Raw genomic sequence first — 22,471 nt, 5'->3', positions numbered from 1 at the left:
TGAAGAAAAATTTTAAAGGAAAAACAAGACGGCTGCTTTCTATTAGCGCTTTGTCGATAAAACCCTTTGCAAAATGCCCGATGTTTCATCTGCCTCGGTATTCTTGTGAACACTCAGCTTCATAAAGGAACTTGAGAACAACGACAGACTTCCCTTTCTTGGAATGATGATTATCAGAAACAGTCCCCGACCAGACACGAAGGTGTACGCGAAACCAACTGATACTGGAATTTTGCCGCGTTGCCAAAGCTATGATGAAACAGCTATATAATCTCACGATACTTGATAATATCATGCCTATTCTTTGTTGAGAACGTCTCGTTGTAATGATTTGGGTCTTACTCTTTGGATGTATGCAGCACGCATATACGACCACATAGAAAACGAGAAACTATACAGAAAATGTGGCGGCAACCTTTATAAAGTGATGTGGAATAAATCTGACAGGAGAGTGGACCTGTTTTCTCTGCCAATAATCTATTTTCTCAACATTTTACTTCACATACTGTCAGAGACAACACACGTATCAATCTAGTTTTATCGAGAATGACCGTCCTGCGATATCTCTTAAAATGCTTATTGTGAGATACTTAAGAGAGAGTGCACGTGACGGTTTTGACGTCATCTCAGATCTTTCGCAACACTCGACAAAAATTGCAAAGTTTGATTTTATGTTGAGAAACAAGCCGATCTTGAGAGTTTGGAAATGGGATTGTAAAGAACACAGTGTAAAAAAAAAGTAATAGAAAATCATTAGTGTTAAGGTTCGACTGTGTTAGATGAAAAGTACGTGCTTTATCTAAACAAGCATCCAGAACGACTATGAATCACTACGCCTGCACTTCAACTTCTGTCCACTCAATTGATGATATATGGAAGGCTTCCCGAGAATTCTTACACTTACAAAAGTCCTATATTTGGAAAAAAAAATGTCCAAAGTGTTTCCAGAAGTTTCTACGTACTGCAAATTGTATACCAAACAGCCGGTATTACATACCTATTCCTTGTTGAGAACGTCTCGTGGGCGTAACTCTTTGGATGTATGCAGCAGGCATATACGACGAGAAACTATACAGAAGATGTGGCGGCAGGCTTTATAAACTGATAAGACTATACTCTCCGCTGAGTTTCTTATTACCTGACAGGTAGTTGGACCTATTTTCTCTGCCAATAATCTCTTGTCAATTCACTATTTGTAATAATATAATTTTATCGAGAATGACTTTCCCGAGATATCTCTTGAGATGCTTATTGTGAGATACTTAAGAGAGTGTACGTGACGGTTTTGATCTGAGATCTTTCACAACACTCGCCAAAAAAAATTGCAAGTGCAAATATTAAAACAATAGGGAAAAAAGGTAAAGTTTGATTTTGTGTTTGGCCATCATAATCCCTCCGAGCCCGAGGAAAAAGAAAAAGAAGGAAGTACTTCATCTATATGTCTTCCTCGATTATCGTGAGCTCGACATATCTTCGTGGGAACTCGAGTGAAATGCGTCACGGTTTTCATAACTTATCAAATTGTTCCAACCCTTCTAGAGTAGAGGAAGCTAAGTAAACACCGATAAAGTTCTTTATTACGCAATTGTCTAGACAGGGCCTTATGTGTTACACGATCTCAGAGGCTTTTCTTCTTAAAATTTTCCGCCAGCATTCATTTCGAGAAGAATGTCCTTTCATTCAAGCTAGAAAATGCAGAGTGTTCTGCCATATGCGAATAACGCATGCATCTTCCGCTAAATAACTTAAATAACTGATTTATTTGCGCGCGTGTTCCACTCTAATTACAATAACAACTATCATGATGGAGATGTAAAAAAACACAGCCACTGTGGGTGGCTGTTAACCGATGCAATTAGGTTCCCAGTTATGAAAAAAACGATTCACAACTAAGTTACTTGTCTTGACCTCGATGCCATAAAACGGGTAAGGATCCCACGTTTTATCCTAAAGAGAGGGACATTCCAGTGCGATATAACTTAAGTTTGCAGCTGAACTAAACAGGCTAAGTGAGTAACACGAAGAAGTTATTTGAAATGGCCTGAATTGTACTCGAGCGCTTTTTCGGCGAAATGGTGGAAGATAATGGAAGATGCAGTAAACTCTCTGAAGACCTATTTGATTTCAGTAAGATGTCCTCCGTTAATTTCTCTTTAAAGAACCTTACACACCTCGTCACTCGATTATAAATCAGCTTTGATAAAGCGGGAGCGAATATCTCGTGACGATATGTCATGGCTTACCCAGATTATTATGGAGCAGAGTACAAAATTAGTTGGACTTCAATGATAATGAGACGGCCAAGCAGTCACATCATCATTTATTCACCCACTCACTCACTCACTCACTCACTCACTCACTCACTCACTCACTCACTCAATCAATCAATCAATCAATCAATCAATCAATCAATCAGTCAGTCAGTCAGTCAGTCAGTCAGTCAGTCAATCATTAAATCAATCGATGGATCCAGAGATATGTTACACATATTAAATTTCGCATTACTTTATGACCTCAGGGAAAATGCCCAGCGGATTTGTGTGCGTATTATCGGAAATACAATGATTTCTTATTAATACATTCCTTCTGATAAGATACTGCTGCAAGCTACCGAGATATATCTGTCTTATACAGTGTTGTTGACCCAAAAAAATATCAGGTATATCTATTATTCTTATAATTGGCATCCATTTCTCCTTGAGAGCTGAGGTTGGCTTCAAATGCTACCTTTAAATTTGAATGCGTAGGTTTATTGGTTTTATTATTTTATCAGACGATAACATGTCGATGTCTTCTCTGTCCGGAAATTTCGAAATATTCATTGTTAGCTGATGTTTAATCAAACGCAGTCTTCAGACTTTGGAAACCGAAAATAACTATACATTTACTCAGCGGTGAAGTATGAAGAGAAAAACAAATAAACCATCAAAAATCAAAACAAAAAAGGCAAAAAAACCCTCTGTTTTCAAGTCTTGTGATTTCAGCTGCCGTTCAAAAGGTCGTTTGGATTGTGACCAAACGCGTGAAAAATTCACCCAAAGACTATTTGAACATTTTTTTTTAATCGCAAATAGTTTTCGCGTGCGTCAGAGTATTTCCTAATCCAGAAATCCATTTGCAGCAGATGCTGGGTAAAAAAGAAAAAAAAAAGAGGGGAACCGGCAGTTTTCTTGGCACACGTAAAAGTGATAAGCCACTTAAGTTCTTAAGCAAAAGTATTTATTACATAAGTCTATTGTTGAACCAGAAACATCGCGAAAGTAAGGAAAGTAGTTTTATCCGTTGAATAACTTGAACTAATCGCCAGATAATGCGGGCGGAGCTTTGAACATCACCATAAATGATACCTACGCCCGCGCATTTCTTTCATCATCTACAAAATCAACATAACTTTTGGGAACCCTCGAAATGAAATTGGGTTTAAATTGAAAATTTGGGAAATAAATTCTGACCGCAAGGTATTTATTCCATTAAAGTGCGCACTTCGAGCTGCAGAAGTCACCGCGGCGTATTGTGTGATGATTACTGCAAGGTGATTTGGATTGAAGTGTTCAAAGTAATACTATAATGCAGAAAAATTGCTGACGTGTGTCTGCTTATAACTTTTGTAGCGATACAAAATACAAAATCTGGCATTTTATTCAAATAAATTTGTTATGAATCATTTAGCTAATTGATAATTAGTTCGTCATTTAGTTAATTAGTTTAGTATGATTGAATCTTTCGTTTATATCCAGAGTGTATTTAACGTATCAACTCGAATTCCGATGTTATTTATGTTTACGTTGACGGGATGACTTTCCGACTTGTGACAACTTGGTCTAACTTCTCTAGGTGGATTGCTAAATTTGTTTACTGACCTTGCTTTGGACCCACGTGGAAGTTCATGTTTTGGCTGATGCAATCAGAGGTTGACTCTGTTGAACGGAAGCATTATGATGAAATACTTCGTTAATCATTTCGGAAGTCTCGTGAAATTGTTTGGTTTAGCGTTACAACAAAAAATAGTTCAATCTCCCAAGGAGAGCTGGCTGGCATTACCACCTATATCTGTCAGTATTGACTATTAAAACTTTTTCTTTATAGGTTACTCAGGAGAGTAGAGAGAAGAGAGAGGAAAGCAGACTAAGCGAGTGAAGACATTGTGCAGAAGAGTAGAGTCAAATTTTTGTAGTTGAAGAAGAAGTATTTAGTGGGAATCAGAATTTGAGAGCCTTAGAGATTAACAACAATTTCACAGAATTAAAATAAGCTTCAATGTTAGTAGAATTGTGTATTGGATCCAGAGAACCGAGTAATGAAAGAAAAAATTGAAAAAGGTATTTCCAGAGTGGTGCCTTTCGCCGAGCATGGAGTGCTCGTAAGCTGGTTTCGTTCTAACAAATTATTCTAATTGCGTTCTTATCGAGACTTGTTGTTCTTCAAATATCATACTAAAATATCTGTTGTATACGCGATACTCGAAAGGATCAATGCCATAACGCAGACAATGATAACGGCTTCAATTAATATCAGAGCAAATGAAGTGGTCATCATTATGTTGAGAAATTGTCATAGAGCACGACCACATGTCAACGGATGTTGGCATACTTCAAACGAAATAGTTTGGAAGTATTGATCTGTATTGAAATAAGCGATTAAGAATACCGAATCAATATCATAGAAAAAAGGCTGTCGAGATAAAACGTGGTGGAAACAGCACAAATGCATTATCATCTTTTATCTCATATGTAGTCAGTTCCAACCAAAGGCGCTCACAGAGTTGCCGAGCTAGCCTCACTGAGATCATTCTTAAGGGAAAAAATACGACTGACCTATGGAGCTAAGGGAGATGCCAACGTAAAGACCGAATCCACTGCAGGAACATGACAGTTACTTTCTCGGAAAGCGACGCTGGTGATATCATTGGAAAGATCAAAGTTAATATTCAGAGTTTGTTCGATGCCTCTAAAGAACGGCAACAACGTAAGTTTCTAAAACTTGTGCAAGAGAATCGGATATCCGTCTCGCCAACTAATGTTGATATAACATCTCGCGTTGACAGAAATGAATAGGTTAAAGTCGAACTTGTATTAAAATGATTCCTCAGTACTGCACTGCATATGTTGACTCTGTGGTAATTACAGGATGACTTAGCAAATTAAACTGGGTTGATGACGTAAATTGGTCACTGTAAAGAATTTAAAAGGAGAATTTAAAGGGGAAAGTTTTGATATTGAGACATGTCCCAAAGTGCAATGATCATAGATCGTAAAATATGGCTGAGAAAAATGCCGATGGGGAGGATTTTCGGTGCGCAAACCACCTCCGCATGGACAACGGTCGAAATCGAAGTGTGTAGCCTTGACTTCGTCTTTTGACAGGATAAACAGTGACGGTAAAGCAAGCCTAAAACGGAAGAAATCGCCAGAAACTACAACGGACACACAGGATGCGAGGAAGTGTTTTTGATTTTACGTGTAAAATATTCATATTTCGAAATATTTACCGTTGTAAATCGACAATATTTCGTTCCCCATGCTATTCCTTATAACGTGTTCAAATTTTCAAGGGTTCCTCTCCGTAACTTAACACCGAGTCACACAACGCTTGACGCTTTCATGAATTAATCGTTGGCTTTTTCTCGAGACGTGAGCTTGGGCCGCCTGTGATTAAATGCAAAGTGGTTTCGATGAATTTTAACGTCAACGCAGAGCTTTTAAAGTACATATAGTACATATATTCTGAAATTACAAATTTTTAACGCATGTATCAGTGGTTTTGTCAATATTAATTGGACTCATCCTTCTGCTGAATCATAAGTAGCTGACAGAGCTGCGTGCGCACATGTTCTATACATCAATGCCTCGTCAAGTCGTGGTTATCGCCAGAGACAATACTAATTGTAGTAATTTTTTCGAGAATCACCGTCATAAGTAACCGTTAAGGTGGTATGATACCTTAAAAAAGGCAAAAATTTCGAAGTTTAACCTAAAAATTTTTATTGCTGGAAAAGGTCCGTATTTCACTTGGTATTAACGGCACAGTTTAATTTTTCATGAAAATGTTATTTGTTGTCCAGTATTTACTCATTTTTGAGACCAGGTCTTTGGTTGCCAGGGGCAACAGGTTTGTTTTTATCTTGTTTACAGTGAAGAAACAATCCCCCAATAGTTGTTTTCCCCCGGAAAACGATCGTTGCGTGACAAGGGACTCTCTGTTACCCCCTACAAAACAACGATTAGCCTGTCGTAGTTGATGAGCCTGTGAAACACGAGAAGTTGTCGTTGCGAAATTCACAACAATACTAGTGGCGTGGCGTTTTGAGTTTTTTATCCTGTTTCTCGTTCTTTTTTCACGTTAACAACCATGCCTCCTAAGCATCGTGCCATAAGGCGTCCTAAAAGGAAGTTTTCGGGAAATCAATTCACGAAACCTTCGAAAGAAAATGCCAAGAGGACGAAAGAAGCGAAAGGAGAAGCACATGGTTCGAACACCCTCGGTCAACATACTAAGAAGTCTGTGTCTTCGGAAAAGCTTTTGCTTAAGTCCAATGCCATGGAATCAAAACCTGGCAAAGTTGAGTTTTGAGTTTTGAGTTTCAAATTGATTGATTGATTGATTACTGTTTCAGCGAATCCTTGGAAAGTCATGTTCAGAAAGTTTTCAAACACGCTGAAAATTGCACAAAATATACCTTCGGATTTTACCGTAAAGTTTTCACTCTTAAACGCAAGCAAGGGAAACGTATGTTTTTTTCGGCAGGATATATGATACACCTAACGGAAAAATAACAATTCTTTTTAAGGCCGACCTTTGTTTGAGGACGTACGAGTTCGTGAGAATTTCGTAGAGCGTTCAGGCAGAATTTATGATTGGTTTCAACTTCAGTTATGGGATTTATTATTTAATGGTGAAAATGGCAATAATCTTTCATATACCGGAACTGAAATTATTAGGACTTATTTTCATGTAGTCCGGCTTAGGAGCCACGAAATAAGGTTAAATGATGATATTTATAGATATTTTAGAGTATCATTGTCTATCACATCTGAGGCCTAAAAGTGATAAATTTCATTTTATCAGTTGCATGAATAACTATGAATATTGAAATGAAATATTTTCTTACAATGGGCAGGAGAGACACAACTGTCTATTCAAGTTATGATGACCCTAAGATCCTGGATGAAATTGCGGTAGAGGAATTTTTTATTCTTAAACGTTAGAGGGGTAACTGACGGTTTTTTGGGACGAAAACCGCTCTTTTATGGAAATGAAAGGCAAGATTCTTAACTTGGTAGCAACAACTTTTCGGGATGATCTTTGTTATCTACATAACATGGCTCGACATGGCGGAATTAGATTGAAAAGAAGATCGAGGATTACGATTACAACTCAACACACATTCGCATCTGTATCCCAATAGCTTGCATTAGTATCGTGTCGGTTAAAGTCACCTTTCAGTATCCACCATGTATTAACATGGATCCGTTATTGAATGGTCACATTTAGCTACCTAATCTTCGGAGCTATGATACAAAATGAAAATATGATTTTTCCTATTGTTTAAAATATCGAGCTTCGTAGTAGTTGCGAAGTACATCATTGCTCCCCAAGAGCAAGTTCGTGGCAACTGCGTATGGTGAAGAGTAAGAATTTGAGATACGTTACCGATGGAATTCAATATTTAAAGGGAAAAATGTCAGTTAATCCTCAGAGCTATGAAGCAAAACAGAATTACAGTTTTTCCTGTTGGCTAGAATGTTAAGGTTAGTAATTTTATAGTAAACCATTGACCCTAAGGAAAAAAAGATTTCCCCTCAGATGCATAAAAAGAAATGAAATTGCAAAGCAAATCAGGTTAAATTGAGGAATTCTTTCTGATACATTTATTTCATTAAACAAGAGCAGTGAAACTGTGTTATCCATTGATAAGTTAAACTATTTTTAACCTAGGTTCGGGATGTTTCTAACTCACTAGCATATTTTTGCTAAAGAACTCAAGTGGCTTATCACCTCCGAGCGTGGCGAAAGAACAAGTGACTCCTCCTTTTTCGTTCATTCGATGTCAGTCACAAAAGATTTTTATCTGGTTGAAGAAATTTTCCGACTCCCCTGGAACTATTTTGGATCAAAAGGAAATTGGTCAAATTTTTTAGGTACTATATTTCAGTTTGGGGTACGGGGAAAAAACTTAAGTTCTGAAAATCAGAGGTGAAGGAATCACATGCCGCACCAATTAGTAAACCAATCGTTCGATAAGTCAGTCAGCTATTCTTTCAGTAAGTCTATCATCAATTTTTTCGCTAAAACATGTGATTGTCTTCCCTTTGACATGCGAGCCGGTGGTCTGAATAAAGAGCGTATGAGAGGAAATTGAAAATTAAAAACTCTTTTCACTAACACTAAGCATAGGGAATTATAGATAGTCGAACCCGGCTATATTTTAAAAGCGGCCAGTACGAAGAATAGAGGAGTGCCCACTAAATGCAGATTTTACATAGAAGGGGTATTATATACTGAGAAAACGATAGAAAATTCCAAATTTTGTCATAATTGACCACTTCAAGTACAAATACGCACTTACAAATATAACTAACCTTGCTTCGAAAGATAACACTGGATTTAAGTGCGCTTAAGAGATTCTTCTTGGCATTAATTCATTAACACGCTCACTGACGCCACACGTCAAACGTCTTGGGTCAAAAATAAATTTTAAGACAGATATTTCTCAGACGGTTGTATCAAAAGATATCAGAAGATAAACATGTATCAGTAATCATTATATCTCAGCTAATATCCACGGAAACTCAGCACGTTTACCGACGCCACAAATGTGATATTCAATGTGTCTGTTAGCTTTTTCAGTCTAACGAATCAGCACTATCCTATCTTGTTTGATCGTATTTCTAACTCAACAAAATTCTTTGTTTAGTGACTCACTGTGACAACTTAAGAACCTTATCGGTTTTACAGTTGGAGAGCACACAGCCAGCTCTTCCCTTATTTTACTGTCCCTGCAATTAAAAGTATCTTCAGTCTCCCCTAAAAACTCACAAACTTTAAGATAGATAGTAAAATTGTAAATTCCAGTGTTTTGCAAGAAACTAAATATGAGATATCCTTTTACACGCACGAAAGCTATTTTTGGGTACAGTGAACACCAATTAAGACTGGTGAAATCTTGACTATCGTTCAAAATTGACTTAATCATGAATTTAATGAAATTATAGAATACCAGAAATATTGTCGCTAGACCTGGGAAGTTAAAAGCTCGTACAGCTTAAAAAAAAAAATTATTCTACCTGTTTGTGATGTGATTTTTCTTATTTTTAATCTTGTTGTTGTTGTTGATGTTGTTGTTTTTAATATGGGTAAATATAAATCTGTATTGTTTAGTTAGATTGAGAGAAATATTTTGAAGAGAAATGTCCTCAATCGATAAAGGGGGTAAGTTTCTGAAGAAAGTGTGGTACTACGTCAGCGGGAGAGTATAGCAGGGTAATACAGCATCATCAACTGAGTTGATAAGGCAAATTTCTAATGGCTTCGTGTTTTTGAGAGGAAAAAGAAACAAGAACCTGATCTCATTGTCTTGGAATCTTATTGATTAGATATTTCTGCGTTTAGGACAGAAAAAAAAAAGGTGAAATACACTACACGAAAATTTGGATTAACTCGGGTTGCAAAGTAAGCAAACGTGTTGAAAATTTAGGGATATAAATTGGTGTTGACGAATTGATTTGCCTATTCTTGTGGCTTTCCTGTGCACACGTGATATAAACGTGACATTGTGCTCTTTTTTTCCTTCACCTTTGCAGATACTACAAATTTTTAATAACGACATGAATTTGCACAAGCATTACCCTCTTTGCAAAACCAGGCAAATACAGTGCAATACTAATCTTTTTATTCCCATGTTTTAAAACGTTTTCGCAAGGGATGCAGATGTAAATATTTGTAGATAATCTGCTCTAAATGGATCTAAGAGCAAGAACTGATTTGCTAGAAACTTACAAGGATGTGTAATAGAAGGCAAAACTTTTAGAGGGTGTGTTTGTTTCTTGCTACATTTGATGTGATTACTTAAGGGAAGCCCGAACAACGTTTCTGTGACCAAGGAATGTTGACTGCTGAAATGCTTGAAATGTGACCCTCAGAAAATTCGACCTTTTCGCTTTTAACCATCATAGTCGCGCCTTGATGAGGAAACGTTATTGCGTTAGTAAACGGAATACTATAATCCGACCGAATTTAAGTCCCTTGTCTTTCTCTCTTCTTTGACCCCAATAGAAACTTTGTTTGATTCAAAACATTCCTATTCTATTAAACTCTTTGTGCTTTCTTTTGCAAGCCTAATGGTCCTAACCGTCCACTGATCTTCGAATCCTTATCTGTTTCTGGCGTGCGTGCGTGCTTTCGAAGACTGTTACAACACGAAAACAAAAACTAATTAAGTTCTTGTCAATGACAAACAAAAGTTTAGATGAGTATTTTACACCAAAGAATGTTAGACACATGCGAAATTATCAATTTCTTTGTTTGTCCATCTGTAGAACGTTGTTTCAAAAGCACGTCATCTGTTTCTTTTATTGACCTCTTGAAGCGTGACCTCGCAGCCCGCGTGGGCGGCGGAGGGGAAGGGCATAGTTCTAATGCAAACCGATTGTTAAACAACAGCGCGAAATACAGTGACAACTTTTTGACTGTAAATCTTCCCATTTTTAAATCCCTATATACCAGACTTTTCTCACCCCCAAAATCTCGAAAAATGTGCGACCCCATTGTAGTAACTCCATTAAAGAATGCATCCCTATTATAGTAAATCCAGCCGTGAAAATGGGACTAAGAAGTACTTACCCCACCCTCAATCCCCTCACAGGTATGTACGTGGACCTGTCAAGCACAGTTTCCGCACAATGACTTACTAAATATTTTAAAAGGTTCATTTATCTCCTCGTTGCTTAGTCGCCACTTTATCCTAGCCTGTGGCAAAACTGCACTGACACAGAGATGAATTCTTTCAATATCGGAACAAGAATTAATTTAAAAGTTCCGGTGAGTTAGTTTTCTCTCGAAAGGCTTTAACGATAACGGCCAGAGTTCTTCACGAAAAACATAGAAAATGGTAATCAGACAGTTTTATTTTGACAAATTTGCAGAATTAAAATTTTTGGAATTTTTTTATTTTTTGTTTCTTTCTCTCTTCCTTTGGGTGGTATTGAGAGGTATTCCGAAATAACATATTTCCTGCTCACCCAGCGGACATTGCAAAAGATCAGAAATTAGATTGAGACACGGAAACTCGGATGCTAACGGTAAAGACAAAAGCGTCAGCATACCCGCCTAAATAACTTATAGAGGAAAAATTTAAGTTAGTACGCGTGCTCTCATTGGCCAATAGGTGTGTTTTGATTGAGACGTCATGCCTTCTTTATTAAATTTTGTCGGACAAACAAAGAGACAACAAGAAAACAAAACAAAAAACAAATTACTAGCATTAAAATTGAACGTCTTCATTTACATCACTATTGTGCAGTAGCATCACATGTCGATATTCCTATCCTAGAAGTATAGATGAAGTTTGTCTCCATGGACAAAGATAAACGGCTCAGCCTGCCACGAGTCTCAAATAGCTCAGTGGTACAGCATCTGAAGTATTTTTCGGAGGGTCATAGGTTCGACTCGAAGCTCTTTTTTCTATAAATACCTGTGTCAGTCACAGAAGAACATCATCTTAAAACCTTAAGAAACTGCAGATAACCTTTTGGAGCATCTACGAGTCTTATAACAAACACACGTGCGCTTTACCAGGGTCAAATTTTATTATTCGCAAATCTTATTATTCGTCATCTTAATCTTCTTTTTTTCGCATTACACATTGATTGAATCCATCTCACTTAACTTTCTCTTACTCTATTCTCTGCATGCTTAAGCTAGTCTTGATATTATTTGCGCGTTTAGGACTCGAAATCCTAATGACGGAAGATTGCATTTGCTCACGGTCCCCTTTCTAATGCTCAATAGATTCTTCAGTGCAGTGATAGCCGTGATAATCCCTTTACCGGCCTTTTACTCTCAAGATCTCATAAGAAATTCTGCATACTAATCGCCATTCAATTATTATGGTGTTATTTTGTGGAAGTTTACCTTGGATCCTGCATTAAATAATTGCCTTATTGATATTTCTCGTTACTCTTAACATTTGTCTGCTTGATATTGTATTGATGCTGTAAGAAGAAATTCTGCCTTGAAGCGACTTAAAAGTGGCAGCAACCCGTTTACGTAATGGATCGGAAATCCATCGAGTTCATTCTGGCAGTAATTCAACCCGCAAAGGCGATCTGTCCGAAAGGTTAAATCCAATAAGTATGGTCATTAAGATTTATCGAAGATTACTTAAACCCACTTAATTTCTTAGTTAGTTAGTCGATAAAAAACGGAAACAAAGTGTTTCTGCGCATTTTTAAACAGAAGTGTCGGCTTTGTATTTTAGAGATTTTAAATCGAGCGGGAAACGAGTAAAAAACCTCACCTCGGTGTCTCGCACTTTTACTTCACAGACTGATAACTTTGTAGCTTAATGATCTGTCGCCATCTTTTTTGAAGAGTCCAACCATATAACGATTTGAAGTTCGGTATTTGCTATTTGTGCTACTCCGTGACTTTGAGAGAGGAATTTAAGACTTTTTCATCGTTCATTTTGATAAATTTGTAGTTTCATCAGGTGCAGTGCACAGACAATTAAGGGTCAAAGTAAGTACATTTCCTTGCTATATCGAAATCAAAATTTAATCCTTCTGTTCGTATCTATCCTAGTTTGGAACATATATGGTTTTTCGTTTGTTTCTTTGTTTTGTTCTGTTTTTTTTTTTTTTTTTGTCGGTATTAATTAGATATACAAACAAAGAACTTGTGAAGTTGGTTACCAATTTTTTTATAAAATTATATTCCCAACTTACACCAGGCCTGAACGTGGACTCACCTCGATACCTATACAGTTCAAAATGCTCGTCAATCGTGTGTAAGAAGCTTCACTTGCAAATATGAAAATGAAAAACCAGTGTAAGCTTGGAAATTCTCAAGTATAGTAGGTTTATGACCTATTGGGTTGCCATGGCAACAGTATCGCATAGCTTTTGACGTAAATGCGTAAATAATTTATAACAGTCTTCATTTCTTCTCCCGGTAAAACTCGCATACCTAAAGTTTCATTTTATTTATTCAAGTTTCATTTTATTCGTCTTAATTCGTTTTATTGATAGCTCTAATATTAAAAAACTTTAAGTATCATCAGAAAACGTACAAAACTGTGGAGATAAGTAAAAACATTTATGAACTTCACTTAGTAGCTTAGAACGTTCTACCGATATAAATCTTCCTGAATTAATTTTGATGTAAAAAAAAAAAAATTATTTTCCAAAATCGCATTTGATCGACTATATATGGTCGAGTCCATGATTTTTTCATATGTCTAAACAAATGTCTAAACATTTTAACCTCTAAAATTAAAGGCGTTGAAAAAAGTCTTTTTCTAGCCGTTACAGATTATTGCACTTGATCCCTGGTCACGAAGGAAACAGTTAACGGTGATGTTTCCCCGGCGGAATTCATTCAAATTCAAGGAAGGCCACTCAATCATTAATCTACCAATCACCAACCAATCTACCAATCAATAAAAGCGAAGTCGACGAAGCAGAAGACGCAGAAATCACTATTTATGTGAACACTCTACCGTCAGAAAGTTTTAAAAAAAATCTACTGGTCTAATTTTCATTTCAGTTGATGTGGGGGCGTGGCCCTTGGGATTGTTTGGATCTAATTTATTCCAATGGATATCGGCCCAGGTTTCCTTTCGACAACGCGGATAAATTCCGTTGAGATTCGAAGAAACAGCAAAATTACTACTCCTGCCATACCACCAGCCTCCGCCTCTTTTTAGAGTACAATTAGCAGGATCTCTATCCCAGGTACCAAAATTGAGATCTTTGTGAGGATCGAGAGAATCAGAGGAAACAGTTGCATCTGCTTAAAAAGAAAAAAAGAAAATTCCGTAATGTTAGGATCAAGATAATACGTTTGACGCCCCAAACTCGATAATCGACGAAGTAGGGCAGATATCGAAATACAAAAATATCGGGCAAAATAATCAACACTCACATTTTATGATTTTGCCAGAGCCGAGTTCAATGACTTTTCTATCTCAAGCAGCTTCGAAAGCAAACTTTCCACGGAGTAGCGCGGACTTAACTAGGTATAGGCAGAATTAAAGGCTAAAAGCACTCAAACGCTAGACTGAAACCATTATTTGCAGGTTACGTGGAGTTGGGGGAGGGGTTTGAATTAACAATCAGTAACAGAAAAATGAATAACTGAGTTTTCCATAGGATTCAAGTTGTCACTAACTTGTATTTTCAGTTGGCTCAATTTGAGGTGGACAAACATCAGTTTAAGCAGCCTCTCTGAAGAAAGCAGTTTTAATCGTTTTTAGCAAAACAGCTGTTAAGCTTTGGTGCGAATAGGGCACTAGACGTCGAAAGGGAAGTAACATATAAAAATCCAACGATGACTGTTTAAAAAGACGGTTTACTTACTTGTCATATTGCCGATGTACAGCCGGTAGTCAGTCGTCCCGTTCCCAATTCCAAACCATTCATACTCAGCGTGAACAGTTTGGCGAGTAGTTACCCCCAGAGCTACCCGAAGCATGTTCTTTGTCTTGTTTTGTGTCAGACGGTTTATCTTGTCCAGTCCGAGCCAAAATTCACCGACCAAGTTACCAAAGCCATGTTTGTACTCATTCCAGGTTCGATTAAAATCAACAGAGCCATCCATTCTCTTCTGGAAGACAATCCACCCCCCATCAGAAGTAGTTTGGTCACAATATACATTAAAGGCGCCTGAGCCATCTGGATCGACTGTATAAACACCGCTGATCCTTTGACCGGAATGGTAGAGCTCAACACAGTTCTTAGCTGTTGATGAAATAAAAGGGAATAACAGTTGATATACTCTTGAAAAATTACAAGTAGAATTGAAATGAATAAATGTTAATAAAGATAGTAACACACATGAACGAAGAGGAATCGTGCTTACGTCTCGCCAATGTTTTGTTCTCCGTGAGAATTTTAACCTCAAATCGAACTTGGGTGACTTCCTTCATTATTTCTTCCAAACAGACTGCAGTGTTCTTTTGGCAATCTATTGGGAATGCCTGGGTTGATGATAGAATTTGATAAGTCACAGAAAGTGCCAGAAAAAGCAGGTCAGAACCTAAAGGAAAGAAATCTTATTATGAGGTGTAAATTTACTGCTTAGGGCAGATCCAGGATTAGTAAGGGTGGTCGGATTAATATCCGCCGAAGAAATGAAGTTCTTGGAGTGGTAAATAGGTAGCATACTCCCTTAGAAATGTTTGAAATTTAGGTCGTCCGAAAGGGGATTTTGTAGTGAAAACGCGTTGTTAGAACTAAATTATAATGCGTCTTAGCGGAAAATGAAATACCCCACTTGGTAAAGACAACAGACATGTAGATAGATATGTCGTTTGGTAACTTTCAGCATCGAAGAAACGAATCTCGAAGGATAAATGTTTGAAATCAATAGACTCCTTTAGGTTGTACGTTTTGTTTACCCACTATACCAGAACTTTAGATTAGAAGGGAATTCTCAGCCTTATTTTTAGTGAATCATAGGCACATACACAAGTGAGTAAGAAGAAATTTGAATGTAGTAATTCGCTAGAGTATTATTACATAAGCTGAAGTGGGTAGGGAAAACATACTCGGTAAAGATGTCTCTTGAAGTCAAACCTTAGTGCTTTATTACCGGATTCTACAGTCTCGTTTACTGTTTAGGAATTTCAAAAACCAGATCAACTTAAGAGACAACATATTTGCATTACCCCTTTTGCGTTAGCCTATACAGTAAACATAAATTGGTTAAATTATATTAAAGTTCACACGGCAACCAGGTGGACAATCAGCCACGGTTTGATGCTACTCTGGTTTACAGATTTAATGAATGTAACCGAATAAGTTTCAATTCATAGACCCAACGTTAAGACACTCCTGTCTAGTGCCTTCATCAGGGGTGATCTAAACGCTGCAACAAGAGGTCTTTTTATATGATCACTAGTAAGCTGCCTTTTTTTCTGACGAGTTGTAAATAGGGGTCAGGAAGCAAGCTGCCATCGTCACGATTTACAGGAGCGTGGACGGAGTTAATATGCTAAGCCTCTAACAAAGGCGCTGGTGGTAACGCCGATTAGTGGTGATAATTTGAGAATTATCCCACCCAATTGTATTGTTAGTTAGGCATGTGTGCTCCGATAATGCTGAATTTTCCTTTTTGCAAAGGAAAACCGGTTTTTGATGCCCTTTCAAACGTGTACCAAACTAGTCTGTCTGATGTATTCGTTGTCCCAGTCATTGCAAGGGATAGAATGAATGGCGTCGGTTCGTTGTTCTTTCGTGACAGAATCCTAAGATTTGGCGAAAATATGCCCCAAAGTCTGAAAAGGTTTTTGAGCAACTTTAACGTTGTGGCTATTCAAAATTCTCTTGATGGGTTCCGTAACACTCTGAATGTAAGGAATAACAGCAAAACCAGTCGCTGATTCCCTTTCATCAAGAGTGTTACTAGTTGTAAGGATCAACTGTGGATGTTACCAATCTCCATTTAGAATTCCCTTTCACGCTTGCTCTCAAAAATATTTTTAGGTTATTTTATAATTAGCTCAAACCAGCAACGATCTTTAATCAACGATTCACAATGAACGATCCTTTGACAACTTCTTCAATAACCAACTAAGTAAAGAATAGCAAGGAAATCTGCCAAATCTACGAAATCTCATAACCTCGATATAAACGGATTTTACTATAAATATTAAGGTTAAAAAGCAACGACGTTTCGACTGCCAAGTGTCATTTTCAAGTTGAAGGATAAAATTTTTATCATGCTGCCATATATGGTCAGTTTGAAGTTGAAGGATCAAATTTTTGTCATGTGCTTATCTATATAATCAATTGTAAAAATGCTAATGAGATTCTCACTAAAACTCTAAAATATTTACATAGAAAAATTAAGAGAAAATCGAGGCAAGAATGATAAAAAACGCTAAGGCGAAAAAGACAATGTTAAAATTGAATCGATAAGGTTAATACTCTTGCTCGGATCGAATCACTATGTTTGTTCAGTTTTGGTTCAAGTTCGCGAATAAAAAGCATTTCAAAGATCAAACAGTCCAGTTCGCTCTGACATTTCTTCAGAATCTTGAAATTTCTTTCGATGGTTTAGGGATCCTTTCCGTGATTGCCGGGTTTTGATCGCTCGTGTTCCTCCCCACGTTGATGAAAGTGTCGGCTCGTAAAGACGACATAGTGTGCATCATTCAGTTCCATCGTAAAAATGAGTGAAGGGTGGATTTCATTCAGCGTTGAGAAGAAAACAGAGGCTGATGAAGCATCGAAATCCAAGCAGAGAAAGCGTTCGAAGACAAAGGTTTCAATAGGAGATATGTCCTTAACATCACAAAAAAAAAAAACACCTTTCCCAATTTGCAGGAAATTTGTACGAGCAAGTGGATAGGGTTGCCATGGTCTCTCCTTCGGACCACTAATGAAAAATGCGTTTATGTGCCATATTGAAGAAAAATTGAAAAGCCAAAACAAGATGGCTGCTTTCTATTCGCCCTTTGTTGATAAAAGCCTTAGCAAAATGCCCGATGTTTCATCTGCCTCGGTATTCTTGTGAACACTGGATGAAATCCACCCTTCACTCAGTTTCATATAGGAACTTGAGAACAACGACAGACTTCTCTTTCTTGGAATGATGATTATCAGAAACAGTCCCCGACCAGACAGAAAGGTCTACGCGAAACCAAGTGATACTGGAATTTTACCGCGTTGCCAAAGCCATGATGAAACAGCCATATACTCTCACGATAATTGATAATATCATGCCTATTCCTTGTTGAGAACGTCTCATTGTAATGATTTGGGTCTAACTCTTTGGATGTTTGCAGCACGCATATACGACCAAATAGAAAATGAGAAACTATACAGAAAATGTGGCGGCAACCTCTATAAACTGGTGAGGAATAAACCTGACAGGAAAGTGGACCTGTTTTCTCTGCCAATAATCTATTTTCTCAACATTTTACTTCACATACTGCCAGAGACATCACACGTATCAATCTAGTTTTATCGAGAATGACCGTCCTGCGATATCTCTTAAAATGCTTATTGTGAGATACTTAGGAGAGTGGACGTGACGGTTTTGACGTCATCTCAGATCTTTCGCAACGCTCGACAAAAATTGCAAAGTTTGATTTTGTGTTGAGAAACAAGCCGATCTTGAGAGTTTGGAAATGGGATTGTAAAGAACACAGTGTAAAAAAAAGTAATAGAAAATAATTAGTGTTAGGGTTCGACTGTGTTAGATGAAAAGAACGTGCTTTATCTAAACAAGCATCCAAAACGACTATGAACCACTACGCCTGCACTTCAACTTCTGTCCACTCAATTGATGATATATGTAAGGCTTCCCGTGGATTTTTACATTTTGCAAAATAAAGTCTTTCATGCAGACTCCATGTTATAAACGTTGCTACAACTGCTTGCTTCTTCAAATTGAAGAGCTCTAGTATTAAATGACATTTAAAAGTCCTATATTTGGAAAAAAAAAATGTCCAAAGTGTTCCCAGAAGTTTATATGCACTTCAAATAGTATACCAAACAGCCGGTATTACATACCTATTCCTTGTTGAGAACGTCTCATTGTAATGATTTGGGCGTAACTCTTTGGATGTATGCAGCAGGCATATACGACGAGAAACTATACAGAAGATGTGGCGGCAAGCTTTATAAACTGATAAGACTATACCCTCCACGAGGTTCTTATTACCTGATAGGTAGTTGGACCTATTTTCTCTGCCCATAATCTCTTGTCTAGGCATCATAATTCCCTTACTGTCAGAGACATCACTATTTGTAATAATCTAATTTTATGGAGAATGACCGTCCCGAGATGTCTCTTAAAATGCTTATTGTGAGATACTTAAGAGAGTGCACGTGACGGTTTTGATCTGAGACCTTTCACAACACTCGCCAAAAAAAAAATGCAAGTGCAAATGTTAAAACAATAGGGAAAAAAGGCAAAGTTTGATTTTGTGTTTGGCCATCATAATCCCTCTGCGCCCGAGGAAAAAGAAAAAGAAGGAAGTACTTCATCTCTATGTCTTCCCCGATGATAGGGAGCTCGACATATCTTCGTGGGAACTCGAGTGGAATGCGTGACGGGTTTTCATAACTTATGAAATTGTTCCAACTCTCTAGAGTAGAGGAGGCTAAGTAAACACCGATAAAGTTCTTTATTGCGCAATTTTCCAGACAGGGCCTTATATCTTACACGATTTCAGAGGCTTTTCTCCTTAAAATTTTCCGCCAGCAATCGTTTCATTGTTCTGCCATATGCGAATAACGCATGCATCTTCCGTTAAATAACTTAAAATTGATTTATTTGCGCGCGTGCTCCACTCTAATTACCATAACGAAGTATGATGATGGAGATGTAAAAACACACAGCCACTGTTGGTGGCTGTTAACCGATACAATTAGCTTCCCAGTTATGAAAAGCAACAGAGGATTCACAAATAAGTTACTTGTCTTGACCTCGGTGCCATAAAACGGATAAGGTTCCCACGTTTTATACTAGAGAGGGGGACATTTCCGGTGCGATATAATTTAAGTTTACAGCTGAACTAAACAGGCTAAGTGAGTAACACAAAGAAGTTATTTGAAATAGCCTGAATTGTACTCGAGCGCTTTTTCAGCGAAATGGTGGAAGATAATGAAATATGCTGTAAACTCTCTGAGGACCTGTTTTATTTCAGTAAGGTGTACTCCGTTAATTTCTCTTTAAAGAACCTTACACCTCGTCACTCGATTATAAATCAGCTTTGATAAAGCGAGAGCGATATCTTGTGACGATATGTCATGGCTTACTTAGATTATCATGGAACAGAGTACAAAATTAGTTTGACTTCAATGATAGTCAGACGGCCAAGCAGTCACATCATCATTTACTCACCCACTCACTCACTCACTCACTCACTCACTCAATCAATCACTCAATCAATCACTCAATCAATCAGTCAGTCAGTCAATCGATCAGTCAATCAATCATTCATTCAATCAATCAATCAATCAATCAATTAATCAATCGATGGATCCAGAGATATGTTACGCACATTAAATTTCGCATTACTTTAAGACCTCATGGAAAATGCCCAGCGGATTTGTGTTCGTATTATCGGAAATATAATGATTACTTATTAATACATTCCTTCTAATAAGATATTGCTGCAAGCTACCAAGATATATTTGTCTTATACAGCACTGTTGGCCTCAAACAAATATCGGGTATATGTATTATTCTTATAATTTATATCCATTTCCCCTTGAAAGCTGAGGCTGGCTTCAAATGCTACCTATAAATTTGAATGCGTAGGTTTTTTGGTTTCATTATTTTTATCAGACGAAAACATGTCGATGTCTCTCTGTCCGGAAATTTCGACATGTTCATTGTTAGCTGATGTTTAATCAAACGCAGTCTTCAGACTTGGAAACCGAAAATAACTATACATTTACTCAGCGGTGAGGTGGCTGAAGAGAAAAAACAAATAAACCATCAAAAATCAAAACAAAAAAGGCAAAAAAATCCTCTGTTTTCAAGTCTTGTGATTTCAGCTGCCGTTCAAAAGGTCGTTTGGATTGTGACCAAACGCGTGAAAAATGCACCCAAAGACTATTTGAACATTTTTTGTTTTGATCGCAAATAGTTTTCGCGTGAGTCAGAGTATTTCCTAATCCAGGTATCTATTTGTAACAGACACCGGGTAAAAAAGACAAAAAAAAAAGAGGGGAACCGGCAGTTTTCTTGGCACGCATAAAGGTGATAAGCCACTTAAGTTCTTAAGCAAAAGTATTTATTATATAAGTCTATTGTTGAGCTAGAAACATCGCGAAAGTAAGGAAATTAGTTTTACTCGGTGAATAGCTTGAACTTATCGTCAGATAATGCGGGCGGAGCTTTGAAAATCACCATAAAGGATACCTACGCCCGCGCATTTCTTTCATTATCTACAAAATCAACATAATTTTTGGAAACCCTCGAAATCAAATTAGGTTTAAATTTAAAATTTGGCTCAAAAAATCTGACCGCAAGGTATTAATTCCATTAAAGTGCACACTTTGGGCCGCGGAAGTCGCCGCGGCGTATTGTGTAATGATTATGAGCGTTCAATATAATACTATAATGCAGAAAAATTGCGGACGTGTGTCTGCTTATAACTTTTGTGGCGATACAAAATACAAAATCTGGCATTTTATTAAAATAAATTTGTTTAGCTAGTTGATAATTAGTTCGTCATTTAGTTAATTAGTTTAGTACGATTTAATCTTTCGTTTATGTCTCGAGTGTATTTAACGTATCAACTCGAATTCCGATGTTATTTACGTTTACGCTGACGGGATGACTTTCCGACTTGTGACAGCCTTGTCTAACTTCTCTGAGTGGATTGCTAAGTTTGTTTACTGACCTTGCTTTGGACCCACGTGGAAGTTCATATTTTGGCTGACGCAATCAGAGGTTGACTCTGTTGAACGGAAGCATTATGATAAAATACTTCGTTATTCATTTCGGAAGTCTCGTGAAATTGTTTGGTTTAGCGTTACAACAAAAAATAGTTCAATCTCCCAAGCAGAGCTGGCTGGCATTACCACCTATATCTGTCAGTAGTGACTATTAAAGCTTTTTCTTTATAAGTTACTCAGGAGAGTAGAGAGAAGAGAGAGGAAAGCAGACTAGGCGAGTGAAGACATTGTGCAGAAGAGTAGAGCCAAACTTTTGTGGTTGAAGAAGAAGTATTTAGTGAGAATCAGAATTTGAGAGCCTTAAAGATTAACAACAGTTTCACAGAATGAAATAAGCTTGAATGTTAGTAGAATTGTGTATTGGATCCAGAGAACCGAGTAATGAAAGAAAAAATTGAAAAAGGTATTACCAGAGTATTGGTGCCTTTCGCCGAGCATGGTGTGCTCTTAAGCTGGTTTCGTTTTAACAAATTATTCTAATTGCGTTCTTATCGAGACTTGTTGTTCCTCAAATATCATACTAAAATATCTGTTTTATACGCGATACTTGAAAGGATCAATACCATAACACAGCCAATGATAACGGCTTCAATTAATATCAGAGCAAATGAAGTGGTCATCATTATGTTGAGAAATTGTCATAGAGCACGACCACATATCAACGGATGTTGGCATACTTTAAACGAAATAGTTTGGAAGTATTGATCTGTATTGAAATAAGCGATTAAGAATACCGAATCAATATCATAGAAAAAAGGCTGTCGATATAAAACGTGGTGGAAACAGCACAAATGCATTTTTATCTTTTATCTCATATGTAGTCAGTTCCAACCAAA

The 22,471-nt window shown here is 37.3% G+C and overlaps 1 protein-coding gene across 7 annotated transcripts in view; it reads right to left on the bottom strand.

The window, feature by feature from the left end:
• Window positions 1–22,132, bottom strand: part of LOC131796873 (angiopoietin-related protein 7-like) — a 34,792-nt gene extending 12,660 nt beyond the window's left edge. Inside the window, exons 1-5 of one of the 7 annotated variants that reach the window (XM_066159249.1) lie at window positions 22,046–22,132; window positions 21,581–21,637; window positions 15,076–15,252; window positions 14,574–14,954; window positions 13,380–14,004 (exon numbers count right to left, since the gene is read on the bottom strand). In XM_066159249.1, the coding sequence (XP_066015346.1) occupies window positions 13,727–14,004; window positions 14,574–14,954; window positions 15,076–15,252; window positions 21,581–21,637; window positions 22,046–22,073 (921 nt within the window). In that variant the 5' untranslated portion in view covers window positions 22,074–22,132 and the 3' untranslated portion in view covers window positions 13,380–13,726. Of the gene's footprint in view, window positions 1–997; window positions 1,014–3,860; window positions 3,921–13,379; window positions 14,008–14,573; window positions 14,955–15,075; window positions 15,253–18,734; window positions 18,828–21,580; window positions 21,638–22,045 lie in introns of those variants that run through there. The other 6 variants (XM_066159248.1, XM_066159254.1, XM_066159253.1 and 3 more) reach the window with 6 other exon arrangements.
• Between the last annotated feature and the right edge of the window lie 339 nt (window positions 22,133–22,471).

The sequence above is a fragment of the Pocillopora verrucosa genome, chromosome 12 (assembly GCF_036669915.1).
Source record: "Pocillopora verrucosa isolate sample1 chromosome 12, ASM3666991v2, whole genome shotgun sequence".
In the NCBI taxonomy this organism is placed as follows: domain Eukaryota; kingdom Metazoa; phylum Cnidaria; class Anthozoa; order Scleractinia; family Pocilloporidae; genus Pocillopora; species Pocillopora verrucosa.
This window is presented reverse-complemented; position numbering and strand designations above follow the sequence as displayed.